A 20,506-nucleotide genomic window follows, 5' to 3' on the forward strand; every position below is an offset into this window, starting at 1 on the left:
GCAAGTTTGCCTCCAAGCCACACATCATCCAGACTTGGAGGCTAACTCCTTCACTGTCACTGGATCAAAATCCTGGATCACCCTCTCTACCAGCATTGTGGTGTACCTACACCACATAGACTGCAGCGGTTCAAGAAGGCAGCTCACCACCACCTTCTCAAGAGCAATTAAGGATGGGCAATAAAAATGCTGGCCTAACTAGCGAAGCCCATGTTCCATGAAAGAATTAAAATAAATAAAAGCCAATGCAAATGCAATGAGCTGATTTCATTGATTATGGTCAATAATGAGATTATGGTGCAAACTACCCCTGCAGATTGTTGCAGGTGAAACTCCTCTTACATTGGTGCAAATGTGGTGCAACTCACCCCATAGAAATTCAGAACACAAGTGTCAGTAGGTTTCTCCATCATGGTGGCAACACAGTTGAGATTTATAGACAAACTTCAGGAGAGATAGTATGACAAGTCTGTGCAAAATTTAAGTATACTTTGATAGCAGATTTAAAACAAATGCTGTAGATGGTTCAATGTTTTGTTATTTGGCTCTGCACCTATAGGGTTGCGTTCCTGGTCTTGTAAGCAAATTATGTCAATAACCTGGATTACAAATTTTGAGAACATTTCAGTTTTATTGAAGAACTTACTGATTGGGAAATAGAAAATTATTGTGAATAACACTGCAAACAAATTGAGGTATATTTAACTTTTATACATGAGAAAACCAAATGAAAGCCAAGATGTTCCAAAGCTGCAAGTCTTTTTGTTGAATATTCTGTTTATTGTTAATCACTGCCTAACATTCATAACATGTGTAAGATAAAAAGCTTTTTCATTCAATACTGTTAAATGATTCAGTTGAGTCTGCCCACTATAAAGTTTAAGCAGTAGTGTAATTTAACAACAGCATTTCTGCTTCAAAGCCTTCTGAGTATGATTTCCACATAAATCATTACAATGACCAACTGGTTGTTCTATTATGTTTTGGCGATTACGTAAAGTTTGGAATATGAAATGTTTCTAGTGTTCATTTGAAGTGCTTCTTTAAAACAGTTGACCCCTAGTAATTAATTATATATGTGTGTTTCAGATCAGGCTAGCATGCTTAATGATTTGTTCGCCTTCTTTTTTCTGGCAGAATATTCCCTTGGACAAAAGTGATCCAAACTGACAATATTTTATTCTCGAAGACAAAAGCATGAAAATGATCAATGCCAGCGCCTGGGCTCTTGATCATTAGTTTAGCTTTGATGCTGCCGTTTGGGTCGTGTTTGGAGCACAATGCAGCTATTCAAAGGAGGACAGACACCCTACAATCAGCCAGCTCTACAAACTCCACTCTCTGCAGTAATGAATTCAACTGTTTGTCTGTAATTCATGGGAAACTCCTGCTCCCCCCTCAGCCTATATATAAAACTCTGCACTCCCCACTGCCATCTAAACCAGTGCAAAGCAAACTTCAGCAACAAAATAATAAGACTCACTTCCCAGCAGAACAGAGTCTCAAGAGCTTGTAAAAAATCTGAAGGAAGTTTAGAATCAAGACACTTCACAGAGGTTTATGAAGAGGATGTTGCTGTATTTCTTACTGGCTGTGGACATTAGCTTGGCCGCTCCACTGAACAAAGATGTATACAAGCTGCCACCCAGTGCCTTGGAAGGTGAGGTTATCCTTCATTATACGACACTGCGCATACACACTGACATACTAATTATTCTGTGAATTTATAAAGAAACTTTATTTATAACTGTTATGTACAAGAAGGCACATGGACTATTTACACATGCACACATATGCACATTCATTTAGGCATTTGTACAGGGCTAAAACAAAGCTTTCAACATACAAGAAATATTTATGAACATATATATTATTGACAGCTGCCAGTGCTCATACACTGAATATCCAAGCTGTGTTGAATTTATAAGCTGTAGTCAATTCAGTAGACATAAGTTAATACTGTAAATGTGGAAATACAGCTAACATTTCAAAACACTTACACATAATTGTATACAAATGTGCATACCAGAGATATACACATTGCACATAAATATGGGAACATCCAGAGAGTACCTGCAGTATTTGGAAACACTTGTGTTTACTCTCACAATGTTAATTGATCAGAAATGCACCTATCTGCTATGAATATTTGCAAGGAGCCACATTTCAGTCAGATATTTAGAGGAAGTGGGTGGAGAAAAGTGAAGTAACTGATGGGTTGAGTAGTTAGCATCTTGGAACTGAAGAAAAATTATCAATACCTAAAATACAAGGAACCATAACTGCTCAAGTCCTGAAATATCTGAGCGTTCTATGAATGCAGGAAGGGGGCTGTTCAATTCTTGGGCATAAAAACTACATCAAACATTCCTGCTGACAGATAGATTTAGGACGGCACTTGATATCTGCAATTGTTGAGTTTATCATAGAGAGATATTAAGTGTCAATCTTTTATTGGTGTGTTACTGTACCAAAATGACTTCACACATTTAGTTCCTGAGTTAACGTTTCCTCTTTGTTAATTAGTGTAAGGAGTAATCCTGATGGTGCTGTGCGTTGTACATCAGACTGACTGTACATTGTTTGGGATCAGCTGAGTTTGGGAGAAGATGTTGACTATATTTGTTATGCCAGATTTGTTCATCTAAGAATATTCGACGGTGAAACTGATCTACGCCAGGAGCGAGGAACGGGCTTGTAGCGAATCAGCAGCTGACTTTTCGTCATGCCAGTTTTCATTTTCCTTTAACTTAGAAAATATTACCAAAATTTTTAATTTCAAATGAAGTAAAAGTGACAGTGATGCATTTGAACCATCATCCTGTGAATTTCAGCAGAAAGAAGAATGGGTGGGATGGAAAAAATCAGCTTGCAGTTTGCTATAAGCCCATTCCAGCAGCTGGCGTTGATCAGTTTCACAACCCTCATGCTTTGGATGGTTCAGGGGACCAAGCTATTTAAGACAATAGTTTAGTGAGATATGGAATGGATTGTGTGACACCAATTGAACCTTCAAGCTGATTAAAATCTAAGTTTTGGAACAGCACAGAAAAGCATTTTTAGTGACTATTGGTGATGTCCCAAATGACATGAGTAGGTGCTCATTTTTGAAACTTTTAACTGAACCTTCAAATCATAATTTTAACTTATTTTGTGAAAAAAGTGTAGCAGCTCCATGACTTATCAATATTTTCATTCGTAACAAAGTTATTGCATGTCTATGATTACAAGTGAAACTGAGATGAGGCTATGAAAAAGAATATCAGGTGGGCTCCAGAGATCCACAAAGTGCCAGTGACCAAGTGAAAATCATTCCTCACCTGTTTAGTTTCGGTCGTATTGTTATATCCTTCACAAAGCCTTCAGTTCTAAACACAAACTTATTGAAACAACACTAGAGTAAAAGAAAGAATGATTTGGATTTATACAGCATCTTCCATGATCTCAGGATGTTTCAACACGCTTTACAGTCAATTAAGTCCTGTTGAAGCGTCACTGGTGTAATGTAATAACAATAGCATCAATATTGAACTTGAGTACTTCATATGCCATAAATGAGTATGCCATAAAATCATTTAAAAGTCATTGAAACTGAGCTTATTATTATAATATATATAAAATAAATGTATTTTTCCCCATATATTCGTAGAGTTGTCGAGCAAAGGCACAATAATTCTGGAAGCAGCCTTGAAGAATGCATTATTAGTGCTAGATGAAGTGCTGAAGAACAGAAATCTCCACCTGAAAGAATGCAACTACTGTGCAGCATGTCTATTTAAGAACTGCGGCAATAGAACAACTCAGTGTGGTAGGTGAAGAGTATTACTGCCTGGCAAGACCAATAAGAGTATGAGACAGCCTGAGGATGTTTTAGGAAATGAAAGAAAAACAAAATTAATGAAGAAGGAAATTGTGTAGAGTTAACTGTAGGCCAATAAGTATTTGCACTTATTAAGTAAGTGAGTGCTATGCTCTGTGCTGAGTTAGCTGATCTCAGCTGTGGCTGCAATAGGGACCCTACTTTGATTAACATCAGTGCCCAGTTTACAGTAAGGAGAATTGGCCAGAAGTCTTTATCCAATGAAATGTGTTGAAAGCGTGTGCATGCAGATACTGGGTAAGGACATGATCAGACTTAGTGAGGATGCTCCCACAGATAAAACAGCTTCCAGCATCATTAGTGTGTGATAGACTGATCAGGGAGGGAAAGAGCATGGTGCCAGGGCAACATTGCCCTCTTGAGCCCAAATTGCAAGCTGCTGGTTAGCTTGGTGACAGTACAGGTAGGTCATGGCCAACAGGGGAACAACTTCTAAATCACCCTGCTCATGCTTCTCAGGCACTTCAGTGACAGTATGGGAAGTTAGGCTCAAATTAAATAGAAAATGGGGGCTGAATTTTCCCATCTTAGTTTTTAAACACAAGGCAGCTTAATTTCCAGTTCCCTAAGCAGAGGCGAGAGTGGCGAGCCCTGTGGTCCAATCTTCCCGAAGGTACCCAATTAAGAACCCACCTTTGGAATGGCCATCAAGTAGGAACAGCGGCTGGGTTGAGGAGGCAGGAGGGTGATCAGAACTTGTTATTAAGGAGGTGGCTGGCTGGCTTCGATGTGGCTGCAGTGAGAGTGTTGTTGTGGTGAATGGCACAAAAGGGAGCAAAGCGAAATGGATGTGAGTTAAGAATGAAGGAACCAGCGTCCATTTCTTCACTCCCAGCTCTACCCATGACAGCAGTCTGAAGGAGCTTTTCATACAATGCCCAGCCTCTGCTACAGGTGACCACAGACTTACTGTTTTTCTCATTTAATGTTCAGATTTTACCTCATTTGACAATTTAGACACTACGAGGGTCTTGAGCGACACTGGGCAGATTACATTGCCTTTGCAAAATACTGATAATAGAGTCATTAACAAGCTCAACTGGCTTCCCATCACTGCCGGGCAGGTTTCCGGCATCACATACAAGCCACCTCCAGGAAAAGCAAGGGTTGCGGGAATGCCTCAGCATACCTGTCCAATGGCATTTTTTCAAATTTTCCCAGCCACCTCTACCTTCAAACCCACCTCCCTGAGCATGGGAAAATTTCCCCCATGGTGTCAATGAACCTTAAGCACATTTGATTATTGAAGATTTAATGCACTGACTATACTATTGACATGCACTGTAGAGTACTGAATAGGCCTCAGTGCCCTATGATGTTCAACACTAGCACCTAAAGTGCAGTGCTTTGACTGCTAACACTTCATCATCGTACTCCATGCAGGTTATTGTGAGGTAGTTAGCGACGAGAAGGTTTAAATCTGCAGGACATAGATGGCTAGTCCAATATCTTAATCATTAAAATTCTGGATCTCCATAATCTTATTAATTGAGTCTTGGCTACAGTATTATTGGAGAGGTTTTTTTTTAATGGGGAAGGAGCAGTTGTTGTACTATTGCTGAAAAGTGCACAATGTTTGTGTCTGAGGAAACAAAATGTCCAATTAAGGAATCCATAAATTCTGCAGCAGTTCTGGTTAACTCCTGCCATAACCTCAAATGGTGAAGTTCTCCCAGATACAGCATATGGGCGGGATAGATATTGTCTTACACACTGGGGTTTGAGACCCACCTGTGAGTTTGAAGCCTCAATCTCCGAGTCTCTTGCACATGAGTTGTTTTGGAAATTTTTAAAGCTGCTAGAACACCCACCCCTATTATTAACAGGACTGACAAATCCGTTGCAAATTATGTTGTGGTCAGGAATGTTGAATGTGAAATTGGCATTTAAAATACTCAAAAATCACCTTCAGCTTCACTAATTCTTAGCCAAAGCTTTGTGTGATACAGACAACTTTCTGAGTAGCTGATTTGTATGCAGCATTTCGAAGTGGATTAGCACCATGTTTAAAAATAGAAAAGTACAAGAAATTCATGACTATCAGCATTAAACTTTATTTTCATCATTATGAATGGACAGAAGAGCAGCATAATTTGTCAACATTCTTAGATATTAGCTATTCCATTTTGACTAAAGGGAGGATTTTTATCATTTGGCAGGCAGGTCAGGTTCACGGTCAGGTAAAATCTGCATTAATTTGATGTCGTCCTATGCCACCATTGATTTTTGCTTTTCTATTTGCTTTGTTTTTTAGTTTCGGGGTTCATGCCTACCTCCGAACCCAGCTGTGACACTATTTCAAGAGCACAGTTGATGGAACCTGAATCTGAGCGTCAATGGGAGCTGAGTAAGGCCTGTTGGTATTATCAGACATATTGTCCAGAAGGAGGGCGTCGTAAGGTGAGCTGTCTGAAACAGATGGAAGAGTGCTGTCACGCAAGGATACTTCAGTGCAGTATGTATTAACCAACAAATGCATTTTGCACCAAGTAGCTCTATACCAGGCACTTGGAGAGGTGGTTTGGACCTGTTTATATACAAGACATGTAAAGACCACTTATACTGCTGACCTCCCTATTCACAATAGTGAATTAACTCTATGTTGCACTTTGGGGCCATTTCTACAAAGACAATGGTGTGAAACTAGTTTAGTTAAAACAATACACAATAGTTAGGGAGACTACTGACATTCACTCACTAAAAGAATTGTAATAGTGCTACTATTACCATTTACAGGTCAGACAGGCAACACGAAGAGCCTGAATTCTGTGCTAAACTCAGAAAAGAAAGGTAAGTATTAAATTCCAAATATTTGAAGTAATAATGCAGGATAGTGACCTAGCTAATGGAATCGAAGGCCACATTGTATGAGAAGTACTGGTAAAATAGAACTCTGTTTACCTGATATGTCACAAGTCTCTTTGTTATCTACTTTGGAAAGTGATCTACAGTAAAGTCCCACCATTCGTGGGAGTTGCATTCTTGGAAGACCTTGCAAATGGCAAATTCACAAATGACAAACCTATTTTATAATGGGAGTCAATTAGATAGATTCCAACCATACAAACATTTGGTATGTATAGAGAATAAAAGACAATAAAACAATGTTTTTAATAAATATAAAGGCGCCCTGCTGTTTAACAAAATAAGAAATACATATTAGTCTCATTTAGCCTTATTTTAAGACTCTCCAAAAGAATGTGATTGGCTTGGAGGTGGAGTTGTTGCAGGTTAATTGAAGGTGGAGATAGAGGAAGTGGGTGAGATGGCTGATGTAGATGTTGATGTGGCAGTAAGTTTTAAAAAATACAATGGGTTGAATTTTACATGTCCCTAGTGGGCGCATTTCCCACTTAAAATAAAGTGAGTGCCCATCCCATCACCTTCCTACCCACCCCTGAGCTAACCTCCATAATACGCCAAAATCAGCAGCCTGCCCATCATATTTGAATGAATAATCAAGGGTCAATTGAGGCTTGTTATCAAGTCAATTGACCCTGATAATACGCTGCCCACACCATAAAACTTTGGCGTGGGCAGAATGGGCAGCCTGACATTTTCACTTGAATGATTAAAGGGTGGGAAGGAAGAGGTGGGGATAGCTCTTCAGGAGCTGCCCTTTGTTGATCATGGGGTGCCCCCTCCATATTCATTCCTACCCGTTTCTTCCCTTAAACCACCTCCTCCCCCTCCGCCCCACTCCCTAACCTACCCAAACACTCCTTACCTGCTCCAGAGATCCATGGACCTTGGTCATCATCTTCTCCTGCAGTCCCGGCAGTGGCCACTGATGCCTTCCTGGTGCTGCTGGGACTGATAGAACTGCCAGCCAATCAGATTGGCCAGCAATTCCAGAAGGTAGGACTTCCTCCCCAGTGAGGGACAGAGGTCCTCCCAGTTAGCCGTCATTAATTCATCCTGTGGCGCTTTAGTGCTGTTGGGTGGGTGGGCGTGGATCATGTTGGCTCCATGCCAATTTTGTTTCTGGGGAGGGGTGGGGGGGTGGTGTGCTATTTGCCCCCTGCATCCTCAATCCTGTATTATTCTGCTCAATGTTATTTTTGACTGCTTCCCTTTTTGCTTTTCAATCTTGGTAAGGAACAATAGCAATGTCAATCACTGCACAAAAGACAATGCTTCTTTCCATGCTTGTTTCATTGACTGTTGCCCTTTTTTTTCAATTCTTGAGCTGATCTCATCAGATCTGCCATCATTCTTAGGTATAAATTAAGTCTCTTGGGCTCTTCTTCTTCCTCCTCTTTATTCACTTGATTTCACCAGTTCCACAAATAGAGAGTCCCACTTGATGAGGCTGAATAAGCTCCTCTTCTTCATCTGTGGCCAGGTATTCAAATCCCTCCCCTCCAACTTGTTTTGCCAACTCAACAATCTTGGTTACTTCAGCATCCACATTGGAGAACGCTGTGAAATCATTCACAACCTCAGATAAAAAAATTTTTCCAGCCGGTGTTTACTCTACTGAAAGCACAAATAAAGTCATAACAACGATGAACACCCACAAGCAAAAACTCCAGTAAGCAGCATAGTAGATGACGCACGTGCAGTGTGCACCTTCTAGCCCAGGAAATACATCATGGACACCTTACATATCATTTTTTAAATATTAATTTAGGTGCATTTTCTATTTTATGACATTTTCTCCACCATTTCTTCTAGCTTTTCTTTCTCTGAAAACTGCGGATAAGCAATCATTGGACCCACAGTCGGCGAAATGGTATACATAACGTTTTGCGTAGATAAGCGAATTTGCAAATAGTGAAGACGCAATTGGTGGGACTTTACTGTATTAAAAATAGCTTAGGCTATAAATGACAGTATAAAGGTAGTCACAATAACAGAGAAGGAAACAGCAGCAAGAAAAGCAGTAGATTTTCAGTAATATAGAGAGAATGAATATTCCTCTTTGAATGTAAAAAGTAGTAGACAGTCTAAGTCTCAAAATATAATTAGACCTGAGGTAGTGTCCCTTCACAATAATCCTCCATGAGATTTATGTTATAGTGCCTTATATGTCATATTTTTATAATGATATAATGGCAGCAATCATTCATAAGGGGTTGGGTAAACATGTTGTGGGTTCATTTATTTAAACTGGGCACGTAAGAACATACATACATGGATAGAAAGCTTGAGGACATCAGCAGCAGGGCTGTATTTGCTGTGTTCTGCTCACAGGCCAAAGTGAAACTGAGGTTGGATCACATGATGCAGCTCCCCTCTAGTGATAGCAAGCTGCTAATCTTTAAAAGCATATTACAACACTAAAGGGCCTAGCAACCAGTGTAGAACATTAAGTTCATCGCGCATTCAATTAGATCATGGCTGATCTGTGTCTGTAATTCCAACTACCTGCCTGGTTCCCCATAATACCCTTGCCTAATAGAAATCTATCAATTCAGTTTTGAAATGCTCAAGTAAATGTATTAAATTTTGTGGGGGAATTCTCTGGACCAAGTGCCTTGTGCAGGTTGCTTGGCAACCAGCAGGCAGACTCTTTTTGGGGAAGAGAGTTCCAGATTTCCACTACCCTTTGTGTGAAGAAGTACTTCCTGTCATCATGCCTGAGCAACATGGCTCTGATTTTAATTTGCCCCTTTGTTCTGGACTCCTCCCACCAGAGAAAATACTTACTCGTTATGTATCCTATCAAATCCTTTATTACCTCAGTTAGATCACCCCTTAATCTTTTATACTCAAGGGAATATGAACATAGTCTTTACAAACTGTCCCCATAATTTAACCCTTCTACCTCAGTATAATATTGGTGAATCTGTGCTGCATTCTCTCCAAAGCCAATATATACTTTCTGAGATACCATTTCCAGAACTGAAAACAGTACTTTAGGTAAGGCCGAACTGGAACATAGAGACTTAGGAGCAGGAATAGGCCTTTCAGCCCATTGAGCCTGCTCTCCCATTCAATATGATCATGGCTGATCAACCACTTAAATGCCTTTTTCCCACACTATCCCCATATTCCTTTATGTCACTGGTATTTAGAAATCTGTCAGTCTCTGCTTTAAACATACTCAATGACTGAGCTTCCACAGCCCTCTGGGGTATAGAGAATTCCAAAGAGTCACAACCCTCTGAGGAAAAAAAAATTCTCCTCACCTAAGTCCTAAGGGGCTTCCCCCTCATTTTGAAATTGTGTCCCCTGGTTCTAGACTCCCCAACCAGGGACTTTATGCAACTATCATAACTTCCAGGCCATTGTATTACAGCCCCATAAGATAAAGGCCAACATTGCATTAGCCTTTTAAATTGTTTTATATCTGTCCACTGCCCCTCTCTCTCTGAAGGCCTTCCTACCAGTCATCTAAGATAAGCTACAAAGTGCAGGTTGATTACTAGTGTTGCATCAAACTAGCATATAAAAATGGGCTTTTTTCTATACCAGGATGCAGGGTCACAATTCTCTGATGTTGTTGTGCTTTTTTGGGGTGATTTTTTTTATGAGTGTAGCAGTGTTTGAGTAGGTTTATGGAAGCATTCTTTTTCTTTCAGTCACTTGTGGTCAGAAAGCAGCAGCATCCAATGACACCGTTGCCATGGGGAAGATTGTTGGCGGTAACATAGCAGCTCCTGGTAGCTGGCCGTGGCTGGTGTTGTTAAAGCTGAATGGGAATGTGATGTGTGGAGGCGTGCTGGTGCAGCATTCATGGGTAGTGACAGCAGCACATTGCTTTACAGGGTGAGAATGTTACTGATGCTATTAATGACTATCAGAAATAAATTCAATATGAATCAAAAGCCAAGAAAAAATACTTATTGACGTCCTTGCAAATGTTTCAAGCTAAATAATGTCATTCGCCTGTTGACATTAACAAGTTTAATGGGAGGAGGGTCTAGCTGGCACAGATGCAGTGGAGGCCATTTTAACCTTACCCACCCAATGGAAATTGCCCAGGTTACTTACTCATCCTGGGGCCTCCCAGGAGCTGGCCCAGTACTATTTTAACCTACAGCATTCAACAGGCAGCAAAGACTGTAAAGAGAGAAGAGAGGTGGAGAGACATAAAGGGGGAATTCCAGAGTTTAGGGATTAGGCAGTTGAAGGCATGACCACCAAAGGTGTAGCGATTAAAATTGGAAATGCAGAAGAGGCCAGAACTACAGAGCTGTTTTCATTAATTACTACCTCCTGACTACCAGAATGCAACCAATTCCCTATCCAGCAGAAATTCTGCCTCAAAATGAAACCTTAATTTAATTTAATAGCCTTACATGGGCTCTTTATCAAATGGTTTTTGGAAGTTGAGATACACATTGGGCTACCATCATTCAACAACTTTGTTTAACATGCTGTACTCAATAGAGAGCAAGGGCACCCGCACAAAGCCAGCATGGTCCTTTTTAACATATGTCAGGAACCATTAATTGAAATGTGGCCCTCCTGCTATTTTACTAGGAGGCATGATGGGGAAAACAAAGTGAACTTCCCACCAGACTAACCCAGGGAAGAACTGGATCGGGGCGACAAGAGGATCAAAAAGACAAGTTTACATTTTTTTAGCTATCTTAATTGGGACAGGATGAACAACAAGACACCCACAAGAGAATATTAGGCCTTCCATGCTACAACTCCCCTCCCCTTCCCAATTGTGAGGTGGCTTGGTCAATACTTGGTCTTGGGGATGGTTTCTGCACCACTTCAGCTGTTCCTTGCTGAATTTTCATGTGGCATTTAAATGACTCCTAGTAGTTAAGAATACTCAACAACTGAGCACCCACATCTCTCTGAGTGAAGAGTTTTCTCCTCATCTCACTTCTAAATGGCCAACCCCTTATCCTGAAAATGCCCCTAGCTCCAGACTCTCCAGTCAGGAGGAAACACCTCTTAATATCTCTACTGTTGAACCCTCTAAGAATTTTGTACATTTCCATAATCTAAATTCCAGAGAATGGAGCTCTATTCTACTCAGTAACAAGGACATCCAATTGTTATGTGATATTGCCAAACTTCATTAGCTATAGAGCACTTTGAGATGCCCTGAGGTTGTGAAAGGTGCATTATAAATGCTAGTCTTTTGTTTCTGCTTTTACCTTCAGTAACAGAAATGAGAATTACTGGCAAGTGGTCATTGGTGAATATGACTTGAAAAAGCAAGATACTGAGGAAAGAATTTTGCAAGTCAATCGGATTATCACACACCCCAAGGTAAAATGATTCAAAAGACACCCTCTGAGTTTTATTGACATATACATTACATTTTTCTCCACAGGCATTAAAAAAAACAAGTATCTGATTGTAAAATATGATATTGCTATTTTCTGTCTGCATCTGTCAAAAGTAATCTTGGCCCTCACTGCCATCTCTAGAATAATGTAGAAAATGACCCAAAGCACTTCACAAAATCGGACAAAAATTGTTGCGCCAAAGAAGGAGATTTTAAGAGGGATAACTGAATGCTTGGTTAGAGGTGGGTTTTTACTGGCCTCTTAAATGAGGATAAGGAATTTCGGAATTTGGGGTCTAGGCAGCAGAAGGTACGACTATCAATGGTGGGGAGAAGGGAGTGGGGGATGTACAAAAGAACAAGGTTAGAGGAACTCAGAGATCTCAGAGTGTTATACAGTTAGTGGAGGTTGCAGAAATAGGGAGGGACATGGCCTTGAAGGGTTTAAACAAGATGATGATGATTTAAATTTGAGGAAGTTGGGGGTAACGGGAACCATGTCAGGTCAGCGGGCACAGGGGCAACAGGTGAGCTGGATAGGATATGGGCAGCAGGATGGAACTTAGCAAAATTTTTCTCAATTTAGCAGTCAGGCTTAAAAAGGAGATTCACAAGAAGTGCCCAATTAATTCTCAGCATGTTACGAAAATGAGCTACACTCAGAATTGAATTTGATGATGTCCCATAAGCGATCAAATCTTATTGAGAGATTCTGCAAGACAATCATGGTGGAGGTGTGAAATGGACATTCTGCATCTCATTTCAGTTCTGTAGATGGTGCAATGTTAGGCCGCTGGAAACTTAGCATAATCCCTGGTACTGAAAACAGAAATGCTACCAAAATCGAATCCTTGGCAGCTAATACAGAAATAGTACAACCTCTTAAGAAGGTCAAGCTGCTCGACCTAATGACATTGACTCCAGAGTGCCAAAAGAAATGGGGGTATTATGCTAGCTGTTAAGATCTGAGATCACTCCCATGAACTATACAGAGGCCCATGTGGTGCTTATATGTAAGAAGCGGTGAGGGTATGTCAGAACCAGTTAGTTCAACTTCAGTTGTAGGTAAGTATATTTAGTAGTTATTAGGAAAACCCCCACAGACCCTGGGAAGAGCTCTAGTTATTTTGGAATCCCAATATTGATTTTGGAAATGGATGTCCTGCCTACAAACTTGGTTGAATTTTTTGAAGATATGACAAATTTGTTCAATGGTGTGTATCTCGACTTCCAAAAAGCATTTGATAAAGTGCCCCATAGAAGGCTATTAAATTAAGGTTTCATTTTGAGGAATTAGTGGGCAAAATTTCTGCTGGATAGGGAATTGGCTGCATTCTGGTAGTCAGAAGGTAGTAATTAATGAAAGGAGCTCTGCAATTCTGGCCTCTTCAACATTTCCAATTTGGTGGCCATGCCTTCAACTGTCTACTCCCTAAACTCTGGAATTCCCTCTCTATATCTCTTCACTTCTCTTCTCTCTTTACTCCCTTAAGACACTCCTTAAAACCTACCTCTTTCACCAAGCTTTTAGCCATCTAGTCTAAAATCGCCTATGTGGGTCCATGCCAAATTTTGTTTCATAGCATTCCTGTGAAGTGCCTTGGGATGTTTTACCAGATTAATGGTGCTATATAAATGCAAGCTTTTGTTGCATAGGGTTACTAGTAGAGTCCTGCATGACCTGTGTTGGGTTTGTTGCTATTTTAAATGGTATCCTCTGTGCTGTACTATTCTATGATCTATTTGCCATCCTAAGTAATGATTTCAATGAAGGCATCAAGGGAAGAATCCTTATGTTTTCTAATGACACAGATATTATGTGAGAATATATGTAGATGAAATACAAAGTGCAGACTGGTCTAGGTACAGAGGAAATGGGTCAGGTATGGTAGATGTTAGGCAGTGGAATAATTGCAGTGTGATGCATTTGGATAAATGCAAAATTCTGGAGCTGATGGAAATATGAAAAAAAACAGAAAATGCTGAAAATACAGAGCTGGACATACAGCATGTCGGGAAAGAATCTTTGAATCTTTCACCAGAACTGTTGTTGTTTATGAGTCTGGGCGATTCCAGGCAAGAAATTAGGGTCTCAGTTGATAAAAGTATTGAAGCTCACAACCAGTGTCAAAACTCCATAGGAATGTGAGTTTGGACAATATTTGTTTAAAAAAATACACATGTTGGGTTAAATATAGCTCTCAATGGTTCCAATTTATAGAACAACAAGGCTAGAGAAACTCAAGGGTCTAAAATCTGACAAATCCCCAGAATCTGATGGCTTACATCCTAGAGTTCTAAAAGAGATGGCTACCAAGATAATGGATGCATTGGCTTTGATTTTGCAAAATTCTCTAGATTCTGGATCGCTTCCAGTAGATTGGAAGTTAGCAAATGTAACACTGCTATTCAAGAAAGGCAGGAGAGAAAAATCAGGGAACGACAGGCTAGTTAGCCTGACATCAGGCATTGGGGAATGCTGGGATCTATTATTAAGGAAGCCTTAACAAAGCACATAGAAAAGAATTGTATAATTAGAACAAGTCAACATGGCTTTACTAAAGGGAAATCTTGTTTGATAAATTTATTAGACTTTTTTCAGGGTGTAACTAGTTGGGTAGATAAAGGGGAACCGGCAGATGTATTCCACTTGGATTGCCAAAAAGTACTTGATTGGGTGCCATACAAAAGGTTAATACACAAGATAAAGAGTGATGGAGTTGGGAGTGATATATTAGCATGGATAGAGAATTGGTTAATGGACAAGAAGCAGAACGTAGGGATAAGTGGGGATTTTCAACTTGGCTGGTGTGACTAGTGGAATGCTGCATGGATCAGTACTGGGGCTTTGGCTATTTACAGTTTATATTAATGACTTAGACAGAGAGACAGAGAGTAATCTATCTAAGTTTGTTGATGATATAAAGCTAGGTGGGAATGCATTCTGTAAGGAGGACACAAAGAGGCTGCAAAGAGAAATAGACAGGTTAAGTAAGTGGGCAACAAGATGGCAGGTGGAGTATAATGTGGGGAAGTGTGAGGTTATTCACTTTAGTCGTAAGAATAAAAAAGCAGAATACTTTTTAAAAGCCATGAAACTTGGTGTTCAACGAGACTTGCGTACGCTCGTACAAGGTACACAAAAAGTTAGCGTGCTTGTACAGCAAGCATTTCGGAAAGCAAATGGCCTGGTGGCTTTTGTTGCAAGAGGATTGGAGTACAAGAATTAAGAATTGTTACGATTGTAAACAGTTTTAGTGAGACCACGCCTGGAATATTGCGTGCAATTTTGGTCTCCATATTTATGGAAGGATATACTTGCATTGGAGGCAATACAGCAAAGGTTCACTAGAATGGTAAAAGCAAAATACTGCGATGCTGGAAATCTGAAACAAAAACAAAAATAGCTGGAAAAACTCAGCAAGTCTGACAGCATCTGCGGAGAGGTATACAGTTAAAGTTTCAAATCCGTATGATTCTTCATCAGAACTAAGGAAAAATACAAATGAGGTGAAATATTAGCTGGTTGGGGGGGGTGGGATAGTTAAGATAGGGTGAGATAGGTGGGATAGAGCTGGATAGAGGACCAATGATAGGTGGAGGCAAAGAAGAGATTGCCAAAGATGTCATAGACAAAAGGACAAAGGGGTGTTGATGGTGGTGATATTAGCTAAGGAATGTGCTCATGGTGACATTAAGGGTAGAAAGCAGGATGAGCAAGTGACAGATAGCCCTAGTGGGGGTGGGGGGTGGGGGGGAAGGGATTGAAATAGGCTAAAAAGTGAAGATAAAACAATGGATGGAAATAAATTTAAAAATAATAGAAATAGGTGGGAAAAGAAAAATACATTAAAAAATATATTTTAAAAATTATAAATGATTGGAAAAGGGGGATCGGAAAGGGGGCGGGGATGGAGGAGGGAGTTCATGATTTGAAGTTGTTGAATTCAATGTTAAGTCCAGAAGGCTGCAAAGTGCCTAATTGGAAGATGAGGTGCTGTTCCTCCAGTTTGCATTGAGCTTCACTGGAACAATGCAGCAGGCCAAGGACGGACATGTGGGCATGAGAGCAGGGTGGTGTGTTGAAATGGCAAGCAACAGGGAGGTCTGGGTTATGTTTGCAGACAGACCGATGGTGCTCCGCAAAGCGGTCACCCAGTCTGTGTTTGGTCTCCCCAATGTAGAGTATACTGCATTGGGAGCAGTGAATGCAGTAGACTAAATTGAGGGAAGTGCAAGCGAAGTGCTGCTTCACTTGAAAGGAGTGTTTGGGCCCTTGGACAGTGAGGATGGGGGAATTAAAGGGGCAGGTGTTGCATCTTCTGTGGTTGCATGGGATGGTGCCATGGGAGGGAGTTGAGATGTAGGGGGTGATAGAGGAGTGGACCAGGGTTTCCCACAGGGGAACAGTCCCTGCAGAATGCCGACAGGGGGGTTGAAGGGAAGATATGTTTGGTGCTGGCATCATGCTGGAGTTGGCAGAAATGGCAGAGGATATATAAAGCACAAGGTCGGAGAAACTCAAGGGTCTAAAATCTGACAAATCCCCAGAATCTGATGGCTTACATCCTAGAGTTCTAAAAGAGGTAGCTGCCGAGATAATGGATGCACTGGCTTTGATTTTGCAAAATTCCCTAGATTCTGGATCGGTCCCAGCAGATTGGAAGTTAGCAAATGTAACACTGCTTTTCAAGAAAGGCAGGAGAGAAAAAACAGGGAACTACAGGCTAGTTAGCCTGACATCAGGCCTTGGGGAATGCTGGGATCTATTATTAAGGAAGCCTTAACAAAACATGTAGAAAAGAATTGTATGATTAGAATAAGTCAACATGGCTTTACTAAAGGGAAATCTTGTTTGACAAATTTATTAGACTTTTTTCAGGGTGTAACTAGTTGGGTAGATAAAGGGGAACCGGCAGATGTATTCCACTTGGATTGCCAAAAAGTACTTGACTGGGTGCCATACAAAAGGTTAATACACAAGATAAAGAGTGATGGAGTTGGGAGTGATATATTAGCATGGATAGAGAATTGGTTAATGGACAAGAAGCAGAACGTAGGGATAAGTGGGGATTCACTAAAATGGTCCCTGGTTGAGAGGGTTGTCTTACGATGAGAGGCTGGATTATTGGATTATGTATAAACAAAGCGCTGTTCCAATTATTGGACTTTCTCTGGCATTTAGAAGAATGAGAGGTGATCTCATTCAAACTTATGTAGCTTTCAATGGTTCCAATTTATAGAACAACAGGGCTGGAGAAACTCAAGGGACTAAAATTTGACAGATCCCCAGAATCTGATGGCTTACATCCTAGAGTTCTAAAAGAGGTAGCTACCAAGATAATGGATGCACTGGCTTTGATTTTGCAAAATTTCCTAGATTCTGGACTGGTCCCAGCAGATTGGAAGTTAGCAATTGTAACACTGCTATTCAAAAAAGGCGGGAGAGAAAAAACAGGCTAGTTAACCTGACATCAGGCATTGGGAAAGTGCTGGGATCTATTATTAAGGAAGTCTTAAAAAAGCACATAGAAAAGCATTGTATGATTAGAACAAGTCAACATGGCTTTACTAAAGGGAAATCTTGTTTGACAAATTTATTAGACTTGTATCAGGGTGTAACAACTTGGGTAGATAAAGGGGAAGTGGCAGATTATTTTACTTGGATTGTCAAAAAGCACTTGACCAGGTGCTATACAAAACTAAAGATTATGAATGGGCTTGACATGGTAGGTACTGAGGCATTGTTCCCCCGGTGAGGGAATCTAGAACAAGTGGGCACAGTTTCACGATAAGGGGTTGGTCATTTAGGACTGAGATGAGGAGAAATTTCTTCACTCAAAGGATTGTGAATCTTTGGAATTCTCTACCCCAGAGAGTTGTGGTTGTGCCATTTTGAATGTATTTAAGGCTGTGCTAGACAGGCTTTTGGTCTCTCAGGGAATCATGCGATGTGGGTAGGAAAGTGAAGTTGAAGCCAAAGATCAGCCATGATCACATTGAATGACGGAGCAGGCTCTGCGGGCCACATGGTCTACTCCTGCCCCTGTTTCTTATGTTGTATGTTCTTAAATTCTTATATGAGGGTTCAGACAGATGTCTGAGTAGGTGTTTCAACAATGAACATAAGTTTAAACTTTTCATGATCTTTCAGCCCACTTTGGTTGAGATGGCTCAAGTTATGTGAGCACAGCAGAAATACCAGGCAAATCTGCTTTTAAAAAGTCATGTTGATTATCCACTATGCCTGTAAATATTCACTCATCCATCACACATGATTCCCTAACATAATCACACCATATCCTCTGGTATCCATTGTAAACTTCAAAATACATCACACAATATTCTTCAGCATCTTCCCTGCAATATTACTCATGAACTATGTTGTCCACTAACCATTATATAGTATAATTTAACTCAGAAACCAGGAAAATGTTATTGCTTCATAGTATAAGATTGATTTTCAATCCAAGGCCAGGAATCCTGGATAATTTCTGGGTCCAATCCGCATGCTGCTCTTCAAATGTAGATGTGCTAATTGGGCCTGCAGTGAACTTGACAAAAAATTAGTGGGACTGAGCTCTGCCAGGAGATGGGAGCTGCTAGCAAAGGCAGATGGCAGCCATGATGGAGTCTGCTGCTGCCTTGCAGAAGATATGAGGCAGACATCAGAGTCCAGTAGTCTCATTGTGCAGAAAAGTGGCCAAACGGCTGACTAAAAGGTACTGCATGCAATCCAGATTAAAACAGTTCATCATCAAAAAAAATTACCTAATTGTTATCTGCATTGAACCCAACAATTGTGCACTAATATGCACCAGTCTGCTCAACTTTGGAGCATTTTTCACATTGAATATCACCTTCTGGCCCTCCCCAGCACATTAACAAATTCCATAAGGAGCTTAATGGGCCTTTAATTGAAGGTGTGTGGGTTCCTGACTCCCCCACTGTATCTCGTTTTGAAAACTCCAGTACATCCCAGAGGTGTCGGGATACAGACATGCCATCCTGGAGCTCAGTTTTAAAAGCATACCTGCTCCCAGGCATTTGAAAATCCTGGCCACTATGTCTGAATAAAGTTAACACATTATGTAATGTGCGACATTACAGCAATAACCTAATTCAGAATATGAGGAAGCAGGTCATATTCCCTCTTAGTCAGGAAATGTTGAATTCAGTGTGAGAGTCAATGCAAATATATTCACATACTAACAGTTATATGTCAATTTATTCTAGTTTAATCAAAGAACATTCAATAATGACATTGCCCTCCTGGAGCTGACAATGCCTATAGCCATATCAGAACATGTGAACTTTGTGTGTTTGCCAGACAGCATTGGGGAGCTTCCTCCTGGGATGATGTGTTACATTGCTGGTTGGGGTTCACTCTATGAAGGTAAGGTGGAAAAGCAAGATCAAATGGCTGGCCAATGCTTTTGGTTTAATTCTTATGGTATTCATTGCAAATATGTTACATGATGTAATGGGAGCTAAAACAGACATTTTTTTTCCAAGGAAGGCTAATTAATGTATAATATTTTGGAAATTCACCTTGACTGCATGAAGTATTGTTCCAAAAATTATGAAACAATAATGAACTGCTCTCCAGAGTTGTCTTTTGATAATAACTAATGTGGCACTTTATAAAACATCGCTCCTTGCATTTTACACAAAATATTCCTTAAAGCTTTTGTATAATTAACGTGTACTTCCAACTCCAGAACATCACCCTGCCTTTGCCCATTAAGTGTTGTAGCTTGGGCAGCACTGGTACAGTTCAAGCCAGGCAAAACTGGGCAATGAAATCACAGCTCCGTCTGTACCAGTGCAAGTACATCTTGTACTATGTCTATATATGAGGTTGTATTTTAGTCATTGTCACAAAATTGAAGTCATGTCTTGTAGTGTGTAGTATCAACATTGCCTCAGTTGCTATCACTCTTGTCTCTGAATTAGAAGGGTGGAAGTTCAAGTCCCACTCCAGGGAGCATAAAGATCTAGGTTGACACTCTAGCGTTACCCTGTTGGAGGTGTCATCTTTTAGAAGAGACATTAAGCCCAGGCCTTGCCTGCTCTTTCAAATGGATGTAAATTTTGAAGAAGATCAGGGGGTTGGGGGGGTCATCCCTGGTGCTTTAACCAATCTTATCCCTCAATCAACATCACTTAAAGCATCAGGTTATCTGGCTATGATCACATTTCTATTTGTGGGAGCTTTCTGTGCAACATTACAGCAATGACTACACTTCAGAAGTACATCATTGACTGTAAAGTACTTTGGGGTGTTCTGAGCTCATGGAAGGTGCAAAATAAATGTAAGTTTTTTATTCATTTATTCCAGCATTTTGGAATAAATCTAATGCTAATTAAACTTAGAGCAGAAATGATATTGATTGCAAATGGTTTCAGGTGTTCTACTGAGGTTA

At 40.4% G+C, this 20,506-nt stretch overlaps 1 protein-coding gene across 1 annotated transcript in view; it reads left to right on the top strand.

Annotated features, from left to right (window-relative positions):
• The first annotated feature begins 1,569 nt into the window (after positions 1 to 1,569).
• prss56 (serine protease 56) overlaps positions 1,570 to 20,506 on the top strand; it is a 47,586-nt gene continuing 28,649 nt past the window's right edge. Inside the window, exons 1-7 of the mRNA XM_041204923.1 lie at positions 1,570 to 1,660; positions 3,650 to 3,808; positions 6,135 to 6,275; positions 6,617 to 6,670; positions 10,408 to 10,594; positions 11,953 to 12,061; positions 19,317 to 19,476. Of these exons, the coding sequence (XP_041060857.1) occupies positions 1,570 to 1,660; positions 3,650 to 3,808; positions 6,135 to 6,275; positions 6,617 to 6,670; positions 10,408 to 10,594; positions 11,953 to 12,061; positions 19,317 to 19,476 (901 nt within the window). The remainder of the gene's footprint in view (positions 1,661 to 3,649; positions 3,809 to 6,134; positions 6,276 to 6,616; positions 6,671 to 10,407; positions 10,595 to 11,952; positions 12,062 to 19,316; positions 19,477 to 20,506) is intronic.

This window comes from Carcharodon carcharias, chromosome 2 (genome assembly GCF_017639515.1).
Source record: "Carcharodon carcharias isolate sCarCar2 chromosome 2, sCarCar2.pri, whole genome shotgun sequence".
In the NCBI taxonomy this organism is placed as follows: domain Eukaryota; kingdom Metazoa; phylum Chordata; class Chondrichthyes; order Lamniformes; family Lamnidae; genus Carcharodon; species Carcharodon carcharias.